This window comes from Xiphias gladius, chromosome 24, assembly GCF_016859285.1.
Source record: "Xiphias gladius isolate SHS-SW01 ecotype Sanya breed wild chromosome 24, ASM1685928v1, whole genome shotgun sequence".
NCBI lineage: Eukaryota > Metazoa > Chordata > Actinopteri > Istiophoriformes > Xiphiidae > Xiphias > Xiphias gladius.
Window position 1 is genome coordinate 24,163,962 of NC_053423.1, and position 22,678 is coordinate 24,186,639.

A 22,678-nucleotide genomic window follows, 5' to 3' on the forward strand; every position below is an offset into this window, starting at 1 on the left:
ACAGATCAATGTCCACTCACCGACTTTTGAAGCCTTTTTACAAATCTGTGCCTGCATGGTTAATGGAATCCCACATATTGACACGTGTTTACGGCAATGAGAGCGGACTTGGATCTAAATGCCTTAGTACCGCGACACAGTCTAGGATAACATGCTTTTAAAATGCGATGTGGAGAATTCAAGTCTTCTCTCCCTCTTCTCTTTCTTCTCCCTCCTTCCCCTCTTCCCTGCTCCGTCTTTGTCTACCATCCTCTCACCCACTCCCTTCCTCCCTCCTCCCTTCTCCTTTCCTGTCTGACTTTTCTTGTCTCCGTCTCCCGTTCCTCCTCCTCCTCTCTCTCTCTCTCTCTCTCTCTCTCTCTCTTCCTCTCCGTCGCCTTACCCCCACGCGCCCTCCGCTCCTCTTGCCTCACCCTTCTCCTGCTCAGGTGTGTCGTGTCCTCCTGTCTGCTGGTATCAGGATGCAGTTCTCAGTCAGACTGAGTCTCGGCCTGCTGGGCTTGGTTCTCATCTCCCTGTTCCCCCAGCCAGCGCGGGGCCAAGGTAAGTACCTCCGCAAGCCTGCTTTCCACTCGAGGGCCAGCGGGCTCAACAAGGCCGACGGGGGGTTTACCACACAGCCGCACCGGGCCAAACATGGACAGGATGGGCTTTTTACGATAGGGCCAGCAGTGACCACGGCGTTTCCACACATGGCAAACCAGAGCTTTCAAACCCAGTGCTAAGGTGGCGCCATGTGGACTAGAAACAGGGCTTGCAAATACAATCCTTAAACAAGGATAGCTGGGGTTTTCATTATAGGGCCTCGCAACTCTAACAAAGGGTGCCAAATGGAAATACCAGCGATTTCCGCTGTGCCAAACAGGACCAACAGTTTCCAAGTTGTTGGAATGATGACCGTTTTCTTCAACACAGCCCTCGACTCTGAGGCCAATCAAGGCTTTCTACCAGAAAAACAAACATCGCTTCCCCAGGCTTCCCATCCTGGTGCTAAGCAGGGTTTCCTAGGGCATCCAGTTTGGTGGCAAACGGCGCCAGCAAGGGCGTTCCATATCAGGGCCAAACACGGCTACGAACAGCCAAGTTTCCCCATTTACTTGAAAAAAATATTTGGTTGTTTCCGTGATGGTGTCATGCACCTAGAAATGATTCACCGCTCACCTGCTGTCAGTATTATGGTAAAGACTATATAGTGAGTGCAGGTGATGCCTGGAAATGCAGGCGTCACCTGCACTCATCCTTTTATCCGGCAGGTTAAATTCTGACTTTTACTTTGAAATGTTTGCTTTTATTGAACTCATCCTTGTAATGTGCATCGACGCACGTGTGTCCGTCCCGAAGGGAAAAGCCATGCTGCCAAAATCGCGGATAGAAAAAGTGTTTTGCTGTCTGCTAGACAAACGGGGCTGCTGCGTCGCTCTGTAATTAATCCACGTGTGTTTTTCTGTTATTTATTTATTCATCTGTTTATTTGTGGAAATGCTCACAGGGCGTTCTAATGACGGATCTGCGCGTAACTCAGGTTACAGAGGTGAAGTCTCCGCTAGTCCCCAATCCCACACTCGGTCTTACAACTTTGCGTGAAGCAGTTGTTCCGTTCTTTTGCTCCCGCACATCTGTTAACTGCACGGCATTGGTGTGTTTTAGCATAGCCCCGTCACCGTGCGCTGACATTGTCTCTCAACCTATTTAACTCATTTGACTTATTCAGCAATTAACACATACCCTCTTTCACTACCTCATAAACAGGGAGAGGTGAGTCTCCTTAACGCCGTTATCGACCTCAACAACCTTAAACACTCCTTTTTACCAAGTAGACCTTGCCTCTAGGAATGCAAATGATGGATTGATATTCATGATGTGTGTTAAATTAGCTGTGCGGAGTGCATTTTCGCCCCTTTTATACAGAAGACCCGACCATGAATCTAAAATAAGGTTTTGTATTAGTTTTCAATCATAATCTGTTAGGTGTCCCATGTGGTATGAGACTGTGGAAGAAAACGAACACAGTAAAAGAGCGATGTTTTGCCCCGAGTCAGTTGGGTACTAATGCTGCACCCAGACACATTTTGCATCAGCCAGCTTTCAGAGGATGTTGGCGGCGTTGAACCTGAAACGGGACTAAATCTGCTCAGTTTTGCGGCGCAAAAAACCAAAGTCTTCCGACGTTGTTCCATAACCATGAAGTCACTACATGAGCTGATTGATTAGGGTTTTGGAAGGTCAGCATGGAAGCTAATTAGCTAACCCGTGTAGATGCTCTTATCTTATATTAGGCCATATTCTAAATTATTCATATGATATGATATAATTAATATACTCGTTTAATAATTTCAGTGTTTTCTGGCCCGTACTGGATTATGCAACTTTAAGCGGATGTTTTTCCAAGTCGTTTTTTCATTTCTATCTCTGTGCTCTTGTATAATATTAAAAAATTAGGGTTCTCAGAAACCATTAAAACTGGACTGTTGTTTTCCACAGTATGGTTCTCGTGGTTACCATGATAACGTTGCAAGCTGGAAATGTTCAGTGGTTGTCAACCCAGGCAAAAGCACAAATAGCTGTGGGCATAGACGAGACTGTCAGTCACCCCCCCCCCCTCTCTCTCTCCTGGCCATTGCCACCCACCTCGACGGTGCCATTCACTGTCTGAGAGCACCCAGATAACCGATAGCACATACTTAGCAGGAATACTGTGGCTCTTTGGTCCCCCCTCTGACTTTTATCTCAAACCAATGAGATTAGGACTTGAAGTAACTTTCTTTTTTAATTTTTTTTATTTATAAATGTGCTGATTATGTCCTTTGATTATCATTTGGTCCATAAAATGTCTGAAAAATGCCATCACAGTTTCCTAAAGCCAGTGGTTACGTCATCACATTTCTTGTTTTGTCCAACCGACGCTACAAAACCTAAAGATATTTAGTTTCTTATCAGATAAGACAAAGAAAGACAGCAAATCCTCAAATCCCCTTCCTGTAGATTGATTAAATGACTGATCATTCAGCTCTAGGCGAGAGTACGTTTACCCCCAGGAAATGCTCGCCAGCCAGCCTCCAACCCTAAGTGGCCCGGTAAAGGTACAGCTTGACACTTGAGCAACAGAGTAATCCTTTCATAATGAGGACACTCGCTAGTTTTTTGCCAGAGTACGAGTAAACTGAAAGCAAGCACAGCATTCCTCAGTGAAGAGGCCATAGTGTGCTAGCCTCGGCTACAGCAGTGACCCAGGAAGAGCCCTGGAGTTATTATCAAGGCTGGAGAGCTTCCACTGTGACACTTTCAGAGGAGTCAGGTAAGTTTTTCAGCAAAAGAGTGAAGGAAATGGAACATAAAAAGCTTCATGCTGATCTGCTCAGGTTCAGGTTCAGGTTCAGGTTACTGTATTTGTACTCGGAGATGTCTTTGGTTCGCGGAGGACGTGGCATCCTTCTGCACAAGCATTTTATAAACAACACAGACAATAGACAAACATAACAGCAGTACTCAAGCTTCCATTCATCACCAAACCACTGAAAATGAAAATGAAGTGAATAAATAAACGTTTCTATAGCGCTGTCTGTCTATGAGCACAAAACCTCTGCCAACACGAACCCAGAGAAACCTTCGTTTAGCCTTCCCGTTTACCAGGTTTCCTTGTGGCATATAGAAAAGCGAGCTGGGACTGTAATTAAGTAATTACTTAGTCAAGTCCTGAATAACTCTCCAACCAGACACCTGCCCCCAAAATCCCTATTTAGAGTGTGAAAGGTCAAAGAATGACTTCAGCGGCTTAACTCAGCCTTTGTGGAGGCTTCTCGTGTTTTTCTTGCCCGAGGAAATAATGGAAGAAGTATCTGCAGGTTTCTGTGCCTGGAGGGGGAACAGTCGAGGGGAACGTGGTCAAGCGTCAGTGTTGCTCAGTGGTACCTTTTCCAGGTCACATCTTTTATAAGCTTCATTTTCAGAGAGCTTCTGACATTCCAGCGAATATGATCAGAAGCTGTAGAAGTTGTCAGCGTATGAAATAGAAAAAATAATCTTTAGCTCTCGTTGGCTTTGTGAGGACAGCGCCCTCTACCTGTTTTGTGCCAGAAAGCAATGACACAGGTTGCCCTTCACGTCTTGGGGGGAAAAACACAGCGTTCAGTGTAGCGATTATGTTGATCAGTGAAATTTGACAATGCTCTGTTTAGCATCTTTAAGATAGTCTGCTCGTGGCAACAACAACGCGGTTCTTGGACTCTTATAAAAGATGCATTTACAAACTAAAAGTGACTTTGAATCGGGAAAAACTTTCCTCCACCGCTTTGCAGCTCCCTTCAAAGCTTCCTGCTTCACCTGGTAACAGCAGCAGACAAACAGCAGTCACCTCTGCTGTTTGCACAAGATTCTCCATGAAAAACAGATGAGAATTAAGTTCCCATCTCTGCAGGTGAGGCCTTTTGTCTTCACCGGGCCGTTTGGCTCAGCATCCAATACTGCCAGTCTCTGTGTGAGAATACAATCTCACAGAGAAGATCCATGGCTTTGTGTGTGCGTATGTGTGTGTTTGCGTATGCGTGTCAGTGGCTGCAAAGGAACTTTTCTTGAGAAGCTTGAGAAAAAACTCCCGCCAGAGCTACGCGGAATAAGGTTCACAGAGATTTTTATGTGCATACACCTGAATGCACTTGCTTCCGGTGGCGGGCAGACGTAAATAATTCATGCACACGCGGGTGCACTCGCGTGGGTACACACAACACATGCAAACACACATAAACACATCTCGACTACACTACGAACAGAGACGAGCGAAACCTGCGGCTGGAATCATTTGGGATTTGAGCAGCTCTCTCCAGATGAGAGAATGTCCTTTGTTTTCGAGACAGAGAGCTAAACCCCGAGCCGAAATCCCATGCAGCCCTCGTTCTCGTCCCCAGGTTGGTGAGATAATTGGTAGAGTATTCCTCATGTGTGTTTGTATATAAGTATATTTGCCTGCTGTTGAATGCACCGGCTTCACATTCTCCCCATTGAAATCGGGATTATCCTTCCCGTGCTGAACTCAGGTTTCTTTGCATACCTACATGTGTAGTTTTCCGCAGATAGTGACACGTGTAAAGAGGCGGTTCACCCACAATGCTGCAGAGGTGTTTGGTGCTAAGTCTCATCAGCTTGACTAAATCCTGTGTTGAGGAGAAAGATGCAGGGAAGAAGCCAAATCAGTTCTGAAAAGTGGAGGAAAACAGCCACTCTCTCTTCAGATTCGTGCCATTTTCAACAAAACTGTCAGTTTACCTTGGGTGGCACATGACAAAAGAGCGATCTGGGTTTGTTTAAACATTCGTACGTATTGTTGTTACCGTGTGTCGTATGGACACACAGCATGCCTGCATCTTGTTCCAACAGCAGAAATTCCCTCTCAAAGATGCATTTTCCAAAGTCATTATGTTGTTGACTTTTTTTGTTTTGGGTGAAACCTCCCTTTAAGCCCCTTGTTTATTGCGCTCCAGAGCATCAGCGCTCTACCAAGCGTCAATCACTTTGTAGGTATTTAAAGAAGTCGGCGGCAGCAGATGGCTCACCGCATAATGAGGACATAAACACACAAGTTTGTGGGTTTTATGTTTTATTTTCCACCTCCTGGCTTTTCTCTTTTTTCATAGTAAACCAAATTAGATTTGGAATGCTTCTAGATACGTATTTGTTATCTGGGATTTGGCTCTGCCGGTGTGAAAATGATGGGGTGTTGCGGTTGTTGATCCTGGAAATGTGGTGTTTTGGCACTGCAGTGCTTTACAATGGCCTCATTCCAGTGCTTGAACTTTTGTTTTAATATGAAAATACAACAACGCTGCATAGGAGCCTAGTGAAATATGATCACACTCTTGAATACCAGGGGAAAAAGTTCCACCAACACGGCGCTGTTGCCTTTTCTAAGGGTTTATACACAGGTTGAGGCCGTTGAAAAGAGTATGTGGATATTCAGTCTAATGGTCAGCCTGTGCTGTACATCTGAACACTCCTGCTGAGGACAGGAGAGGAATAGTATACACATGCTATTCCAGAGCCTTTCCCTTTGGTGTCCTTTGTTCTCTCTCGCCTTGCAGTTAAAAGGGAGTCACGTTCGCTCCTCATTCTCATCCTCTTCTTACACCTGATGACAATTTCAAAGCACAGATGCAGAAAGAAAAGACGCGGGGGGAAAGGGGACCGGGACAGTAGGGGATCGGATATGTAGAGCGCGACAAAGGGACAGATGAGGAGACAGGCGGAGGGGGAGAGAGTGCGAGCTTGAGACGATGAATGTAAGGGAAGGATAGAGGGAGAGAAGCGGGGGGTAGGCCTCCAGGCGGCTGACGGGGCCAACATCTAATCAGGATGAGAGGCAGGGGCGTTGCTTTGAAGCCGACGGTAAGTGGAACACAGAAGAAGACCTGGTGTATTCCCACAGAAATGAGCACGGCTCGGCCTCGTCAATAGGTGAGGAAGATGAGGATGAGGAAGAGATGGCGAGTGGGACTTTGCTTTTTAATGTGACATCTGTGCAAGCTAATCTCTCTGATGTGTGTCCTCCCGCTTGGAGGAGATGCAATTTATCCACCCTGACTGTTTTAAAACACAGATGGAGCGACTGCCGCTACGCCGCCGTAACTCTGGAGGGAGTTCGGTGTAACTTAACTCAGCCACAGTCGCGTGCTCGTGCTTAGCGGATCGACCGCCGCCGCGTAGAAGTAAAACGGGGGGAGAGCAGTGACGCTTTATGTAGCTAGGGAGACAGAAACCATAGTTAATATTGAAACAGGTTGAAGAGGTTGAAAAGCAGTCACAAATCTGTTTGGAATGATATATGCTTCAATCCAAATTTCTAAACGTAAGCACTTTGCATAATTTTGATCTTTTTTATCATCACCTGAACCGAATTGAGCTCAATCCAGTGTTGTGGATGTAATCCACTAATATGAATTAATGATGACAGATAACAATATTGGAGGTATGGATGGTGCATGACAGGGAACTTTCATTCATTCATTCATTCAGTCATCAGTCATATATTTGCAGTCCGTGTCAAAAGCTGTTTATTTTGTTGTGTCTCTGTCCAGTTTCATCGCCGCGACGATTTCGCACCAAAGTCCTGAGCCCCACCAAGCTGGAGGTGTTGTGGAAAGAGCCGAAAGGAGAGTTTGAAAGCTACAAAGTCATTTACGCCACGCGACCAGGTAAGATCCGGCACTGGCCCGGAGAAGTGGTCTCAACAACAACCCCAGTGAAATATTGCTTCCCTTTTATCGTGACGCTGTTTCTTTTCATCGCTGATACCTTCACGTTTAAGACGGAAAGAGGGAAGGTAGTGTTTTCACTCCAGTACTGTTCTTTTTAGTGAGAGTTTTCAAAATGATACAAACAGATTTACTTGATGAACTGTTGGCCAGATTCGAGATCCAGATGTGGGACTTCTGGCGCTTTACTTTGACTTCGCATCATACCTAAACCAACCAAACAAACCAAAACCAAAAAAAGCCAAATTAAAACATGTTTTTCTTGACTGAATTGATATTTTTTGACTTTGGCGAGTGTGAGCGACGTTTTTGTTTGGTTAGAGTTGACAACGAACTCCAGAAACCGGGAAATGAAACCCAAACGGTGAAACTGTGAGTCAGCCACACGGTTACCCACGTTCACACCTGGAAGCTGAGCCGCACAACCTTTGTGATGGATTGGTTGTCCAGTGCCTTGCCCGGGGGCTCCTCAGCAGTAACTGTGCCGGGATGATGCGTCGTTAAAGAAGAGCCTCCATCGGTATTTGGAGTCAAAAGTTGCGCCCGTGTCGTGCCCAGACATACGAGGGGATTTGTCATAGAATGACACACGGAACGCAGGCTGATACAGTCACTGGCACAATCACCTCAACTGTATCACATTTGTCTTGTGCTGGTGGAACAAAAATTCCAGTTATGCACAGAGGAGCGCGGTAGCTGAACCTCCTCCCCTGAGGGAGAACAAATCAACCTGTTTATGAGGTTTTCACCTGCACGTCGGTTCATAATTCACTCTGAAGAGAAAGAGACACGTAACGGCGCACAGGATGCGATGGAACCGATACCGGGGCTGCTCGGGTGCCCACTGTGCACATCTGCGGTTGACTGCGGCGGACACCCCCGGAATTTATTGATGAATGCTTCGGCAAGTTCTCGAAAATACATGAGGCTCAGCATGTCACCGTGGGGCTCAGCGTGGGTCTGGAGTGATCTTGACGGGGATGAAAGCTATTTTGCAAGTGATTCAGGTGTTTGTTTGTTTGTTTGTTTGTTTTTTTTGGTTGGGTGAGGTGGGGTTGGCGACTGAGGAGTGCTTCAAATCCAACCCTTCTGACACCTGGTTGTAACCCAGTTGCACCGATGAAGGTAGAGTAAATGCTAAGAGCATGGCTCAGTCTAACGCAGCACAGTTCAACAGCAGCGCAAGCTGCGGCCTCCATCGTGTTGAGTTTATGTCCCACCATGTTGGAAGTAAACACAACATTGTAAATGTCTCTTTTCTTACTTTTTCACACCTGTTACTGTGTAATTTGAGCATTTAACTTTCACCAGTTCAAATTTCTGTGTTTTTTTTTTTTATGAAGAGAGGATAAGCTTCCACAGTCTGTCAGTCTTCCAACATGGCGTCTTGGTCATTGACACAAACGGGTAGAGATGTTTTGATATGTGATTGAAGCGCTCTGTAAAAAAAAAAAGAAACCATTTTGAAAGACATTGAAATTAGGCTTCGACAGGTAACAGCTCAACATTTTTAGTGTTGGTACAGGATGTTCTACCGACAAGTGCTCGGTGGGCTGTGACAGACGTTCATTCATCTGTCTGAATCAAAATAGTTGCTTTTGTTTTGTTCTTATTGATTTAAAAATTCAAAGATTCAAAGCTTGCAGGGTCTAATGTATGGTCTTTGCTCCGTTTCACTTCACCCTGCTGACAAATACATGGCCACACTTCCTTCATGGTTTAGGTTAATTTTAGGCCACTCTCACTATTTGAGTGTTTGTCACTATTTTATTGCTATGATGAAATGCTTCAAACATTCAGTTCGTAAACCAGCGTGAACTACCGCCTGGTTAGTCGGTCGGACTTCCGGGGACACTGTAGATTTGAATGGGTGTGCAGACCGTACAGAGAGTCTGTTCGGGTCATTTTTCCCGCCGAGGGAAACGTCAGAGTGCCAAGAGAAACCTTCTTCCTCTGCTCCTGTAGCGGTTACGATACGAAAGAATTCATTTTCTGAAGAATCTCTCAGAGTAAGGTGTGAGGGTCAGCAGGGAGTCTTCCAGCTGGTTTGTGGAGTTAAATGTCACTTTTACTTCTCTCACTAGACACTTGGCACTCAGCACAATAACGGAGACAGTTTTAATAGGTTACCAAGACAAGGGGGGACAAAAAGGTACATTTTCCCCACTGTTACCATGTCTTTCTAGAGATAAGGTACTTCTCAAAATTCCAGACTTAATCGGCGGTGGTGGCTACAGCCGTTGTGGAAGTACCATTGATGACCTCTACATAAAGATCCATTTAACCCAGTGTCAACCTCTCACCCCAATACAACATTAAGTCATAAATTTTTTTCACACGAGATCTAAACAGGAAACACACCAATCTAGTCTTGCTTAAATGCATTGAGAGTATCAGTATGTTAAATTGATTCCTTATCTCCAAAAACCTTCCCGAGCCTTTTTTTAGTTTGTTGCAGACTTCTTCTCCTCTTTTAGCGGTGCATTGCTTTATTCCGTATAACGGTACGTTACTGCCACCATCTGTCGACGCGCGCCACCGCCCTCGGCATTTGGCTAAAATTCCAAATTGCACCCCTCCTTGCGCATGAGGAGGAGGAGGAGGAGGAGGCACATCAAGGAACATAACACATCAAGGACACGGGGACATGCCTCTACAGCACACGGCTACAACTAGTGGATAAAAGCGACACTCAACACATTTAAGGAGGTATTGAGGACTGGGGAAAGCTGTAATTTGGGGCATTTTTCTTCATTGGCAGTCGTCGCGAGTAGTGATGAAAGCACCAGGCTGAGACACCAAGCTGTCAGTCTGGTAACACGGCGAGACATGGGAATGAGTTAAAAATCTCAAGTGATGTTTGTTGTCCGCGGTTCCAAACTTGTTCCCTCACTGGAATCGAACAGGGGCTTTTGATTTCTGAGCTGTTCTTGACTTGGAGGATGTATATCCCAACATGATATCAGGCACCCGGATAAAAAAAAATGTGCCCACGCGCTATATAGATGCTCCCAACAAAGACGCTTTGTTTGGTTCAGTTAGGACGACATTGCTTCTTCATCAGGTAATACTCAACATGTCACTAAGAAGGTCCATTCGTAGATTTATCCTGATTCAACCCGGGTATGAATCCCAGGTCCGGTCCGTCAGCGGTGTGGACGTGACATCCTCTTTCCTCTTCAGACTGTTACCGACAGGCAACCCAATGTTTCACCAGAGGCCCAGGCTTTCCCTTTCTTAAAACCTCGGCACTGCTGGACGCACCGGTCTGTTGCGGCCTGAAGTTTGAGGGTGAAGTCAGCCTCCGCCTCTAGTGCTGCTGTCAGCCAGTGGCGGAGTAAACCTGTAGCTGCTTGGGTGGCGTGGCTTTCTGTTTGATCACAGTAATGGAGGAAATGTCAGATAAGACGCAGTAAGCGCAGGCAGCCGTCCGCCGAACACCGCGAGGGACGGTCGGCTGGATGGAGGGAATGACAGAGGAATATGAAAAGGGAGATACTGGAGGGCGAGATGAAGGATAGAGACGGAGAGTAAATGGAAAGAAAGATGTTGGCCCCAGATAAATAAAAGGTAAAGCATGGGGAGAATGACAGATCCAGACAAAGTCTTTTTATCTGCAGCTCCTCTTGTGAAAGAAAAACATGTTGCTCCGGTTTCATACTCTCGTCGTGTTCTGGCCGAGCTGAGGGTCGGCTTCAGTGTTGGGCATAAATCTTTCTGCCGCTGTGTGTCTGATAACGTGTGAGCGCAGGGAGCTCCACCGGAGCGCCTTCTCCTCTCTCACGTGATGTACACGCTCCTCAGTTTAACGGTAATAAGCGCTACGGCCTCACACGCGTGCTGCAAATCTCACAGATATTCAAATAGGCTCGACACTTTCGCCAGAGAACCACGACCTCATTTCTGAGACGTGCCCGCACAGCTCGCTTTGCAACATGCAGCCTTTGGGTAGTGCTTAGTTTTGAAGAAAGGGAGAAAAAAAAAAAAAAAATCATATTTAAAAAGTTATGGCTGTGTGCCTCCGGGGCCAGGGGAGGGAGGTGAATGGCGGGGACGATCATCTTCTCGCCGCAGGCCGCTGGTATCAGTGTGAATGTAATGAAGGTGGAAAAGCGGTGACGGAGCGGTATAGTTGATTTCCCTCGAACGGCGTGGAATCTTTGCAGCGCTCAGCCGGATGGCTTCGACGAGCTGGTTGAAGTCAAGACGCGGCTCGTACTCCGCGACAGTTTGAAAACCGATACGGACAGGTGCAACAGGCAGATCAGGCACATCCAAGCTTTGAGAGTATGAAGACAAAGCTGATCATTAAGGAGTTTAAGGAGCTGATTCCTCTCGTGTGTCATAGTGTGACGGTTTTGCAGGAACGGATGGTGGAAATTAGATCTTTGCATCAATCATTTGTAAATAAAGAAGGCGGATTTATTGATCCCAACTGGAAGATTTGTTGTGTTGCAGCAGCAAAAGCAAAGAGAAAAAAAAAAAACAGCAGAAGGCAAAATGTCAAATTGAATTTAATCCCTCAAAAAAAAGAAAAGAACAAAGTCCCATCAAACTCATCAACTAATTTGCTGTTGTCGCTCCGATGATCTTGGACTCCTCAGTCAGTTTCTGTGGACATGACGCTCTCTCCGTCAAAGCCAAAAAATCGAGCCGTGCTCTTCTCAGTCCGCCTGTGAACTGCTGACACATTATGAGGCAGGATTAGATGCTGAATACACATCTTCAATTTGATTTCTTGGATTTTTTGATCTCTCCTCCTTATTGCTCTTTTGTTTCGTCTTACTCTCAATCTCTCTGCTCGTTGCTGCTGTCGCGAGCCGTTTTTCACCTCGGGCATTAATAAAGTGAATCTTCCCTCCCCCTCAGTCTCTGGAGCCACAGGGCTCCTCAATGTTCATTTTCTTCCCTGGGCAGTTTGAGCGATGGCATTTTCACACGGCGGCGTGTACCAGGTGTGTGCAGGTCGCCAGTATAACCATCATCTGGCGTGGTGCTTTGAGAGGCCGCTGTAGTGTCCGTGAACAAGATATTGAGCCCTAACTCTCCTCTTAACTCTGATATCTAGAATGCAGTTTTTATATGCATCAGCCTCGGGGGGGGGGGTTTGTTGCAGAAGACCTGCAGATGCATGTCTGCCCAGTCCAAAAGGAACCCCTGTACCGTAGGTCAGACCTGCCCCCTTGTCCTTACGCCGAGCAGTTTGACCCGGCACAAGCACCTTCCGGAGACACTCGTCTTTACTAGAGCGTACCGAGGGCTCTGTGAAATGTGGAAGTGGCTGAAAACCGGATAAACGAGAAATGTATTTCCTAGTGAGGTTTAGAAAGTTGCCAAAAGGCAAAATGTAATTTAAAACTAGAACAAAGTGACTTTTCAGACTCCGTTTCTCTTTTTTACCTTTTTGTAGTTTCCCCCCAAATAATCTTAAAGTTGTTTTCATCTGTCTTTACTTCCTCCTCTCATCCTCTCCGTCTTCCTAAATATCTTTTAAAATCGTCTTCCTTCTGTCTTCCCTTCGCCCTTTTTTCTCTCCTTTGCTGCTTTCTTTCTTTTCTTTCTCCCTTCCTTTCTTTTCCCTCTCTTCAGCTCTTCTCGGTCGTCCTTCCCCATGCAGTCGGTCTCAGAGCTCACGTGCAGGTCAGGTGGAAAAGAGACTTCTTCCCGAAATGTAATTCGCGGTCAACTGTGCAGATGTGTCTCAGATTGATATTTGGATACAAGGCAAGCCGGGGACACCTGACCCACATGTTGCGAAGGCCTACGTCTGCAGGTTTAGCCGCTCGGGTTCCAGGTTCTTCGCTTTCACTCCGTCGATCTCCACGCTGCTGAAGCAGGTGTTGCGAGTGCCTGTGTTGGATTTATGTGAACATAATTACATGGATATTACTGAAGTTGAGTGATACCTGTGACGTGATCGTCACATTAGAGATGATGCTAGACAATGTAAATGACCCTGCAGCTATTTTCATTGCCGGGAGAAAAGACAATGGAACGTTTGTACTTTGGAATGAATAGTTGTCAAGCTGCTTTGTTTGTGTTTTTCCAAAGATACTTAAAGCAGAAGGTTGGTGTTTGTTTGATCTTTTTATTAAGAACAACAGACTCTTGCCTTCATTACAATCACTTAGCAGGATGAATTCATTGCTGGTTTTGATCACTCTTTTTTTTTTTTTTAATTGATACTAGTAAAGCCAGTTTTTTCCTGTAGGACGCAGCTTTATGTTACCGTGTGGTGCCCCACCACCGGCTACATTGGCATGGTGCTTTATTGATGTGCACATCTTTTATCCTACCCCTTTGATTTTAAACTGTCCAAACGTGTCTTGGAATTCAGGTGTTGCCTTCCTCCCACAGGAACTCGCCCGTGCGCGCTGGTTGTGAACTCAGCCTTAGACTGACTCACGGCCACAACGCTTAGTTTTCCAGCCCTCGCTCCATTTGCATGTTCTCCCCATTAAATCGATAATGAAACGAATCTTACAAAAGATTCCCTCGTGTGGCCGGGATTTAAACCAACAAGCGTTTGCTCCCCCTCAGCATCAGGCCTCAGCTGCTGAGCGTTTGCTCTTCTCTCGCCCCTGAACAGGTGGACAGCAGACGGAGGTCCAGGTGTCGAAGCAGGAAGCAAAGCTCCTCATTGAGGACTTTGACCCCTCTAAAGAATACAACTTTAACATCATTGCAGTCAATGGAGGACGGGAGAGCAAACCTCTTCAGGCCAAATACGAAGGTAAGAGACTTGCACTGAATCAAACCATCAGAGTGATTTCGATTTTCCGATGTTAGTTTGATGCTGCCGGTGATTTCAGAAATGCTCGGGCTGCCTTTTAGATTGGGGATTTACAGAAGTAGCACCATATAATTAGAAGTGTAGTAATTTAAAAATTGCACATGTAAAATTAACTGAACTTAAAAAGAAATGCGAGGACCTTAAGACATTCTGCTGTAAAGGCGGCAGCCACGTTAAATCGCACAAGACAGGAAACTGCTGCTGATCTGATTTCTGTGTGAAGCCAAGACGCACTTCTGGCTCTAGTCACTGATGTCACGGCAGGTGTTTTCCAGCAGCTGTGATCGACAGAACACCTGCTTTGACATGGATGATTGGGGCGTGGCCGCAACGGCAATATGCTCGAAAGTTTGAACCTGCAGAGAGCAACGCAGCGGTACCGTGTGATTCGGCGTCGGGTTACCGTACTGTAACTGTACCGCGCACGTCCTGACTGAGTGCTGGCCTCCACCGTTCGGTGATAGCTCTGATGTCGGTTGGTGGAGGATGGAGTGCGAGACAAGTCGAGCAAAGGAGGAAAGAACTCAGGCGGCAGCCGCAGCTGCAGCCGGCGCCGCAGCCGCAGCCGCAGCCGCAGCAGCAGGAGCCGCAGCCGCAGCCGCAGCCGCAGCCGCAGCAGGCCCCAGCAGGCCCCAGCTCGATGCCGTGGTCAGAAATATGCTGACGGCATCGTTCACTTTGTTTCAGTCACTGACATTCAGCAACCTCCAGATATTGGTACAGAAATACTGCTCATGAAGCTTTTAAACAGGAATCTGAATGCAGAGACCCACGGTAGCTGAGTGTTTCCCCTGGAAGTGTATTCACGTTGAGGTGGAAGAGCATTTGACTCAGCATTAGAATATCCCGCTGCCCTTCAAAGCTAAGAGACTAAAGAAATGGCATAATATGACTGTGTGTATACTGAATATGTGTGTGTGTGTGTGTGTGTGTGTGTGTGTGTGTGTGTGTGTGTGTATTTTCCAATTAGTTGTAATGGGTCATGGTATCTACTCTGGTCGATTCAGTTCTTGGGATTTTAGCAGTGTTCTGTGAGGCTTCTTTCTCTCTCTTCGCTTCGAAACACTTCCCCAGCGTGTGTATTCCGTTTTACCGGGTGAATCCCCGTTTGGAATTGATTGATATGCATCCTGGCCAAATTACTGCGTGTAACCGTCTCCTCTCCTCTCATTAACGTAGATTTTTGCATTGTGTGTTATTTCTCCCAGCTCAGCGGACAGGCATCGAGACGGTTCAGTCCCAGAGGAGACAAGACAGCGGCGTCACCGAGGAGAAAAACGAGATCTCTGAAGGTAAGATTCTCGGCAGGGTGACAGCAGGCAAACCGGGTGAACCGAACTGAAATGGAAAAGACTGATGCACCTGTCTGTTGTGAGCCTCTTGTTGTCTGGATTCAAGACCTCTTCAGTGTAACAGGAGCAGAGGATATTCTCTTTGAAATGCCATCTCAGGAAGACGAGCTGTCATTCGTCAAGAACAACTCTGAGAGGAAAAGTAAGGAAAGCATCCTGCAACCAAGAACCAAGAAGTTGTTTTTTTTTCCAAATTCGAGAAGAAGGCACCATAATCTTCTCTGCTCTCGGCTCAGTCGTCCAGAATGCAGGCACCTTCAGTCTCTAAAGGGACTGCTCCGGCACTGCCGCATGAAAGCTAAGAGTTTTAATACCCTGGCCTTTCTCAGACTGAAATTCCAACCACGAAATCAAAGCAACTGCTCAACAACAACAACAGGTAAGTGGAAGCTGAAGAGGCCTCAAGTTTTCGACTCAAATGGCTTCGTTCGCTGCAGGTCGGGAATGGGTTCGATTCATCCTGTAGATCAAGTTCAGACAGTCTCTCTGGTTCTGTCTGTTCCTTTGGAAACGCAGCCTTTTCATGATTACCGTTCTCACACATCTGAAGAAGGACGACGGCCTGTAAATGTAATAATTCGGCACTTACACAGAGATTTTCATCGAGCCTCATTGCCGATAAAATGGAGGGAAAGGAAAAGAAACGGTGCGAGACGGGGATTCAAGTGAGAGCCCGCAAGAGTCGGGAAATGAATTGAGACTCAAGCGCGCGCGGTCAACAAGCCTGGTATAATTTTGCAGGGATTGTATGCACCGCATGCCGACACAAACAATCAGGCACCGGAAGGAAAAAACCAGGTAAGCCTGGCTCTGTGTGAGCTGCGATTCTCTCTTCTCGTGCTTCAAACCGCAGGAGCCCTGGGCTGCACATTCACTGACTATTACATGATTTAAATTCACACCTCAGAGAAATCCTTAACGCTTAGTTCTTCGTACCATAAAGGTGTAAATTCAGGTTGTTGCGTCACTTCGTGGGTGACACTAGACGTTCACCGCAGCGTGTTCTGTTGACAGAGGCCGGATGTTGTGTCGTGTTCCTTTGCAGCTTCCGAAAAATGCGACGTGTCCCTTTGTGTGAGCGGAGTTGTCAGTGTTTCGAAGGAATGGTGTTAATGACGGTGCAGATGGGGCTTGTGGCAGACGGTTGGCCGCCATCTCAAACCCAAATCACAGCCTCTGCTCTGAAAATCGTCACAATGGTAGAAATACCTCCGTTTTTTTTTTTCTTTTGTACAAATCTACTTATCAGTGCAACTCAATCAGCCTCGTCTTATTTATTTTGTCTTTAATTGCCTGCAGTCATGTTTTTGATGCAGCGAGACGCGTTTTCCTTCGGATGAAGTTGTACACTTCGGTTCGTGTTTGTGTCTTCATTTCTTCAGAATGAGGAAGAAAGAAAATAGCTCTCTTCGTCTTTTCCTTGTCATCACTTCCCATGCAATTACGGAATCCTCTAAACGGGGATTTTATTATTCTCTCAGCAGCGCCAGACTTTGCCAGGAGAGGTTTGGTGATTCGCTTTCATTTAATTTAATTTTTCTACCTGCAGACAGCAGAAATGATAATAATCTGACAGGGATTCTTTCTGCTTCTACCTGACATAACTTAGGCTTTGATAACTCTGACGTCCTTATGTCATTTTGATCCTGTCATACAGGAACCTCTTTTCCCTCGTGGAGCCTGAGCCGCGTAGCCAGCGTTGGAATGTGCATCAGACTCGAGATTAGATGAGACTTTATTGCTCTCCTGGGGAAATTAAGGGGTTGCGGCAGCAAATTTACGCGGATTAAAGATGTGTTTCAGTTGTCACGAGGCGTAAAAGCCAAAACCCGACGCCGCCAAACAGCCGCCCCACGACACTTCACGCCACAGTCCTATGTCCAGCCTCACCGCCCCTAAAAAGAAAAAAAAAGCTTTTGTACTTCCTGGCTCCCGTAGCAGCTGGACTTCCCTCCCCTCACCTCTCGCCGTCTCCGTCGCTGTCTCTCCTTTGTGTACAACGGATGAGGAGAGCCTACGTGTTGAGGTCGAGAAATATGAAGGGCGTCACGTGACGTGGAGCGTCTCCGCGGAGACCGAAAGGATGAAAAGATGTCGTCGCGTGACTTTTACTGCACGAAAATAAAAATAAATAAAAATAAAAAAAGCCTGACCCAAGGAGAAGCCACAGAATCAAAGGTACAGATGTTTGTCAGGTTTTGCGATGAGGTGTCAGTTTTTATGTGGCTATCAATGGGAACATTGTTGTTTCGGCTGATTTAAGTAGATCAGTAGTTAACCTGCTGACCGGGTGCTGCCCGGTTCAGATGCTGCAACCCGGCTTGACTGGATGGATTTTAGTGGTTCTTTAGTAAAGACAGACTATTCAGGACCAGGTCCGGTGGTCCCTTTTTTCTGGAGGTGGTTGAAGAAAAGAAAAAAGATTTTTAAAAATTCTGTAGCTTGAATTAAACCACTCTTAACAAAATGTAATTAGAGAAACGTCTTAATTAAAAATCCTTTCGCCGTCCCTGCGTTACATGTACGGAAATCGGGGAACGAGCAGATACCGACAATAAAGGAGCTTTTGAGGCGCGATAAAGTATCAGAATGGAGGACAGCTGCTTCTCGACATCAACACTTTGCCGCTGCTCAAGACGTTTGAGTGACGCTTTGGCGAATGTTACAGATCAGCCGTCAGCCGTTTCTCTGTGACAACGCTGAGGGCTCAACAGATGTTTCAAAAATGGGTGCTAGACTTCACCGGCTGTGTTTGCACTTGCTGCACGAGACGAGTCAGAAGACAGAGAGAGTGGTGGCAAGCCGGAGGGAGGGAGGAGACGTGCAGAGAGGCTAAAGGGATCTGATCCAAACTGCTGAGATAATTACAGCCAGGACCTCCGTAAAAGGCCTTTTCCCTGACTCACTACTGCTGCGCGGGTGTTGCAAGATTGCTACTCTGCCTCAGTCTCCTTCTCCTTCTGTCTCTCTACTTCTGTCAGTCTAACGGTCTAATAACTTTATTTTTGCAAAAGTTTCTCACCACAAACCCTAAGCCAAAGCAGCAAATGACATGTTTGTTTTCTGCAAATGGCGCTCAACATTTAAAATCAAGCGGCATCACAGAGGCCAAAATCCTCCAGTTCCCCTCCTGCTTCTTCTGTCATCAAGACCTGTTCTGTGCAAATGTGAGCACATGTGGTCGTAGTGGAAGTCTGGGAAATAAAATCGGATTGTTTTTATGGAGAGAGTTTGACTTAAATTAATGTATGGGTAAAGAAGTGCGCAGAATCAGCAATGTTTCAAGTAAAAATGATTCAGTTTGAAAACGTGCACCCGTTATTAGTGACATAACTATAGATCAGGTAGAAATGAACTGATACTAGTATTGATTACTAGGGTTAAAAGCCTGACTAACATAAAATGATGTGTCATTAATATTTTAAAAGGGGAACCTGTTGCAGGGGTCAGTCATAAGGCGTGAAAATCACCTGCTAGGTTGTGTGTGTGTGTGTGTGTGTGTGTGTGTGTGTGTGTGTGTGTGTGTGTGTGTGTGCGTGTGCTTCATCTTTCCCTCCCCTTCCTGTCTGCCTCTCTCCCGCGTACCTCCGCCCTCTCTCCCTTTTTCCAAGCTGTCACCTCCAGCTTACCGGAGTTATATATAAATATACAGAAGTCCAGCAGCAGAAGCTGTCACTGGAGGAGGCAGGCCATTAGTGGAGGAATGAGAGCGCCGTCTGACGGGGGCCGACGCGGTAACAGTTGGCGACGTTGGTCGGAGATCACTCGGTGCGTCGCGTTGCGTGGCCCCCGCCTCGGCTCCGGCAGGAAGAGTCGCCATTCGGCCACGGTGTCAGAAAACGTTCAAAATACTCGAGGGGGAGATGAAACGAGAGGAAGTTGGCCTCAGTCGTGGGGACGCTTCCATTTTAAATAGAATTCAGTTTATATTTCACCCGTCTGTTTCCTCACTAATATAAAGAGCAACTGAGACAATTAAAAGCTGATAAATAGAGATATTACTCAAGTCTGTCAGAACTCTCATGGTGCCGAACTGAAAGTGTCAACTAACCATTACTTAAAATTTCAATTAATTAGGCCAAAAAATGTTAAAATCAATTCAAGGTTTGGCAGAGTCCAAAGGGATGTCTGCAAACTTTTTTTATTTATTTTTTATTTCTGATCAAAAAACAAATAATCCGAATTGTACCAATTCAGATAAATGCGAAGCGGACACGGACGGGAACGTCACCTCCTTGGTGGAGGTAAAAGCCCGACATTTTTAACCGACTATCTGTCGACCAGTTTTCGGTGTGAAACCCTGAATTGCTTCATTTCTCCCTCTGTGATGCTGCGGTGCGTTAGCTTTAGCTTCAGCCTGTTTACCCGAGGAACTCGGCAGAAATGCGACGGCACATAAATGCAGAGTCATTCCCACCAGTGTTGGTATTCATGTGTGCGGGCTGTAGTTACTAACGTGCTGTACACACACACACACACATACATGCACCAGCGGTGATGCAGTTAGTGCTTCAAAGATTTATAGATTCTTTTAGTCCAATAAAAGCTGAGAGTCTGCACTCGAGTCCCATCCCTACGGCTCCGTTTCAGATCCACAGAGGCGAGGTCTGGAAAATTGCGTCACTGTCCAAATACTTCCGTACCTGACTGTATGTATGTATTCATGTATGTACACATGTAGAATGTATTCGTCAGTTCATCTTCTGAGTGAGTGCTCAAGAGTGAAATCATTCACAGGTGCTTCCTGTGCATGCTTTGATTTTGCAGAATCAACCATTTGCGTTGGTGAATGTGTGGGTCTGAAGTATTAATGGTGTGTGTGCGTGTGTGTGTGTGTGTGTGTGTGTGTGTGTGTGTGTGTGTGTGAGAGAGAGAGAGAGTCACTTGCTATTTCTCCACACTGCTCTAACTGGCTGCAGGCTAGAGGGGACAGATGAGAGGGGAGAAGAACCAAGCGGTGATAAAACGCTTGGCTTGTTTTTATAAGACTCCACCTCAGTGCCGTCTTATTGAACCCCCCCCACACACACACACACTCACACTCACTCACTCACACACACGCTCGTCAAGCGCGCTCCCACCATGACCATCCCCTGCAGCTCTCTTTGTCATCAGCTTTCTGCTTTTCTCTCTTGACTGCCGTCCCCGTTTGAACAGCTTTTTCTCTCCACCACTTTGCTCTTTTCCATCTTCGGTCTTTTGCCGTTCTCTCGGTCTTCCTTTACTTTTTCCCTGTGTTAAAACATTTAGGACGTACGTAGCGCTAGATGCACGCGGTGACTTTCCACAGTGAAATGAAACACGTGAGCTATGCAGGACGACTTTACGCCTCCGACCCGGCGGCAGACGTGGCCGGAGGCGGCGCGGTTTCGGGTTGTCCGCCCTCTCCGTACGTACCCCGGGAGCCCCTTGAGCCAATCTCTTCAGACTCTGTACAAACGACAGATGGATGTAAACTGCAGCTCGCCCGATGAACCGAATGGATTTTGGTGGCCAGAGGTCGGAGGTCAAGGTCAAGGTCGCTGTCACCTCAGAAAACACGTTTTTGGCCATAACTCAAGAATTGGTGAGCTAATTGTGATAAAATACACTTAATACCTTTTTATGAAATGTCTTCAAAGTTTTCACTAAACGAGCCTGGACAGGCACGGATGGACCCGACTGGTTGGCGGAATCACACACCCGCGAGGCGGCAGTTCTAGTTACTTCCTGTTGTTGCCACGATACCTGATCACCGGTCTTAAGTGAAGTATTTGAACAGATCCCTCTTTGCAGGTTGTGCAGACAAACGTTGATCCCTAGGTTTAGGTTGATAGGTTTCTTTTGCCGTGTCTGTCTCGAGAAGGAGAGTAGATCAAGTTCCTGGAAGCAGTCGAGGAAACGTTCAGCTCGTGCGAGTTTTGTTACCTACCTCTCTAATCACTACTGTACAGATAGACGGAAAAAGAAAGAAATGATGAGGAAGTTAATTGCCGATCACATTTAATGGAAGTATGTATCGTTTTTCAGTCAGAGTATTAAAGTGGGTTTTACACAGTCCCCACTTCTCATGTTAAGACCAGCTCCTTTCCTCTTTCCCTTTGATTTCCTCTCCTCTCCCTTCTCTTCTTTGTTTCTCTGTTTCCACTTTTAGCCCCGTCTCAGCACCGTTTCTGCACCTTCCCTCCACCTCTTTCTGTCGGCTCTTTCTCTGCTCATAGCTGACAGTCCGCTCCTTGCCCACACTTGCTGAATACCACAGCCATAGCCTCACAGGCCTCTTCTTGGGCTGCTGCCTCGCTGCCGATCAGGACCTTTAACAGCTGCATGCCTGCCCGCCCGCATGGCTGTCAGTCTGAAGGGCTGGTGGGCTTTTTTTGTCTGCTGGTGTCGTTGTGTGCGTCAGGGTAGAGCGTACGTCCGCGCAAGGCTGCCAGGCTCTGCAAGAAAACTCTGCTGAAATCTAAACTTTGATTACTAGATACCCAACCCCTGCGGGCTTGAAAGGTGGCTCTGAAAAGTTTGTAGCTCGCCCCTTCACAGTTTGATGGCTGTAATTAGCTCGGATGCGCAGCAATTACGGTGGATTCCAATGGTGACCCAGTTTTGTCGTGTTCTCAAACAGCTCCTGGAGCACAACCTGCTTCTCCATTGTCAATCCATGTGTTCCAAATACTTTTTTATTTTTTGTTCTTCAAAATATGGCCAAACACACAGCTACAGTTATTGGCAAATGTGGTTAGCTGTTCACTTTTGTCATTTGTGATCCATCGAAGCAAATATAAACAACAAAGAAGTGAGCTCTTGGCCACTACAGTCCCGATTGGGCTCAGACATCACGTGCAGTTAAAACTTCAGGGGAGATCATTTTCATCTTTTTCTGAGTCGAGAGTTATTTAGGCCGGAGTTGAAATTACAGAAGTTCTAAATGAAAGCAGGAGGAGGTCGACTCAGAAAGTAAGCAGGCTCAATGAAATCTCAAAAAAAAGAAAAGAAAATCAATGTCATGAAAAGCATTTTGTAGGGAACATTTTAAGAGTTAATGGTAACGTTACATTTCAGTCTCTGTTCTGTTCTTAAATCACGTGAGGCCTTTAACTGAAGTCTATTTTCGCCCGGAATCGATTGTTACAAGTCCACGATTTCATCTCGTAGCCGGTTGGTGCAGATCAAAACCTTAAAATCCTTATTCATCGATGACTTTTCTGAAATGTGTGAGGAGGAGGAGGAGGTGGAGACACTGACTTTGAGAAAGTGGCCGGTCAGGTTTTAACTAAATTGAAAGTTTGGTGGAGCGTGGCACAGACGCCTGA

The 22,678-nt window shown here is 46.4% G+C and overlaps 1 protein-coding gene across 3 annotated transcripts in view; it reads left to right on the plus strand.

Annotated features, from left to right (window-relative positions):
- The window catches only part of LOC120786193 (collagen alpha-1(XIV) chain-like), a 132,461-nt gene that overhangs the window by 1,510 nt on the left and 108,273 nt on the right, over positions 1–22,678 (plus strand). For all 3 annotated transcript variants that reach the window (XM_040121439.1, XM_040121441.1, XM_040121440.1), the window contains exons 2-5: positions 429–543; positions 7,065–7,181; positions 13,831–13,974; positions 15,243–15,326. In XM_040121439.1, coding sequence (XP_039977373.1) covers positions 462–543; positions 7,065–7,181; positions 13,831–13,974; positions 15,243–15,326 — 427 coding nt within the window. In that variant the 5' untranslated portion in view covers positions 429–461. The remainder of the gene's footprint in view (positions 1–428; positions 544–7,064; positions 7,182–13,830; positions 13,975–15,242; positions 15,327–22,678) is intronic.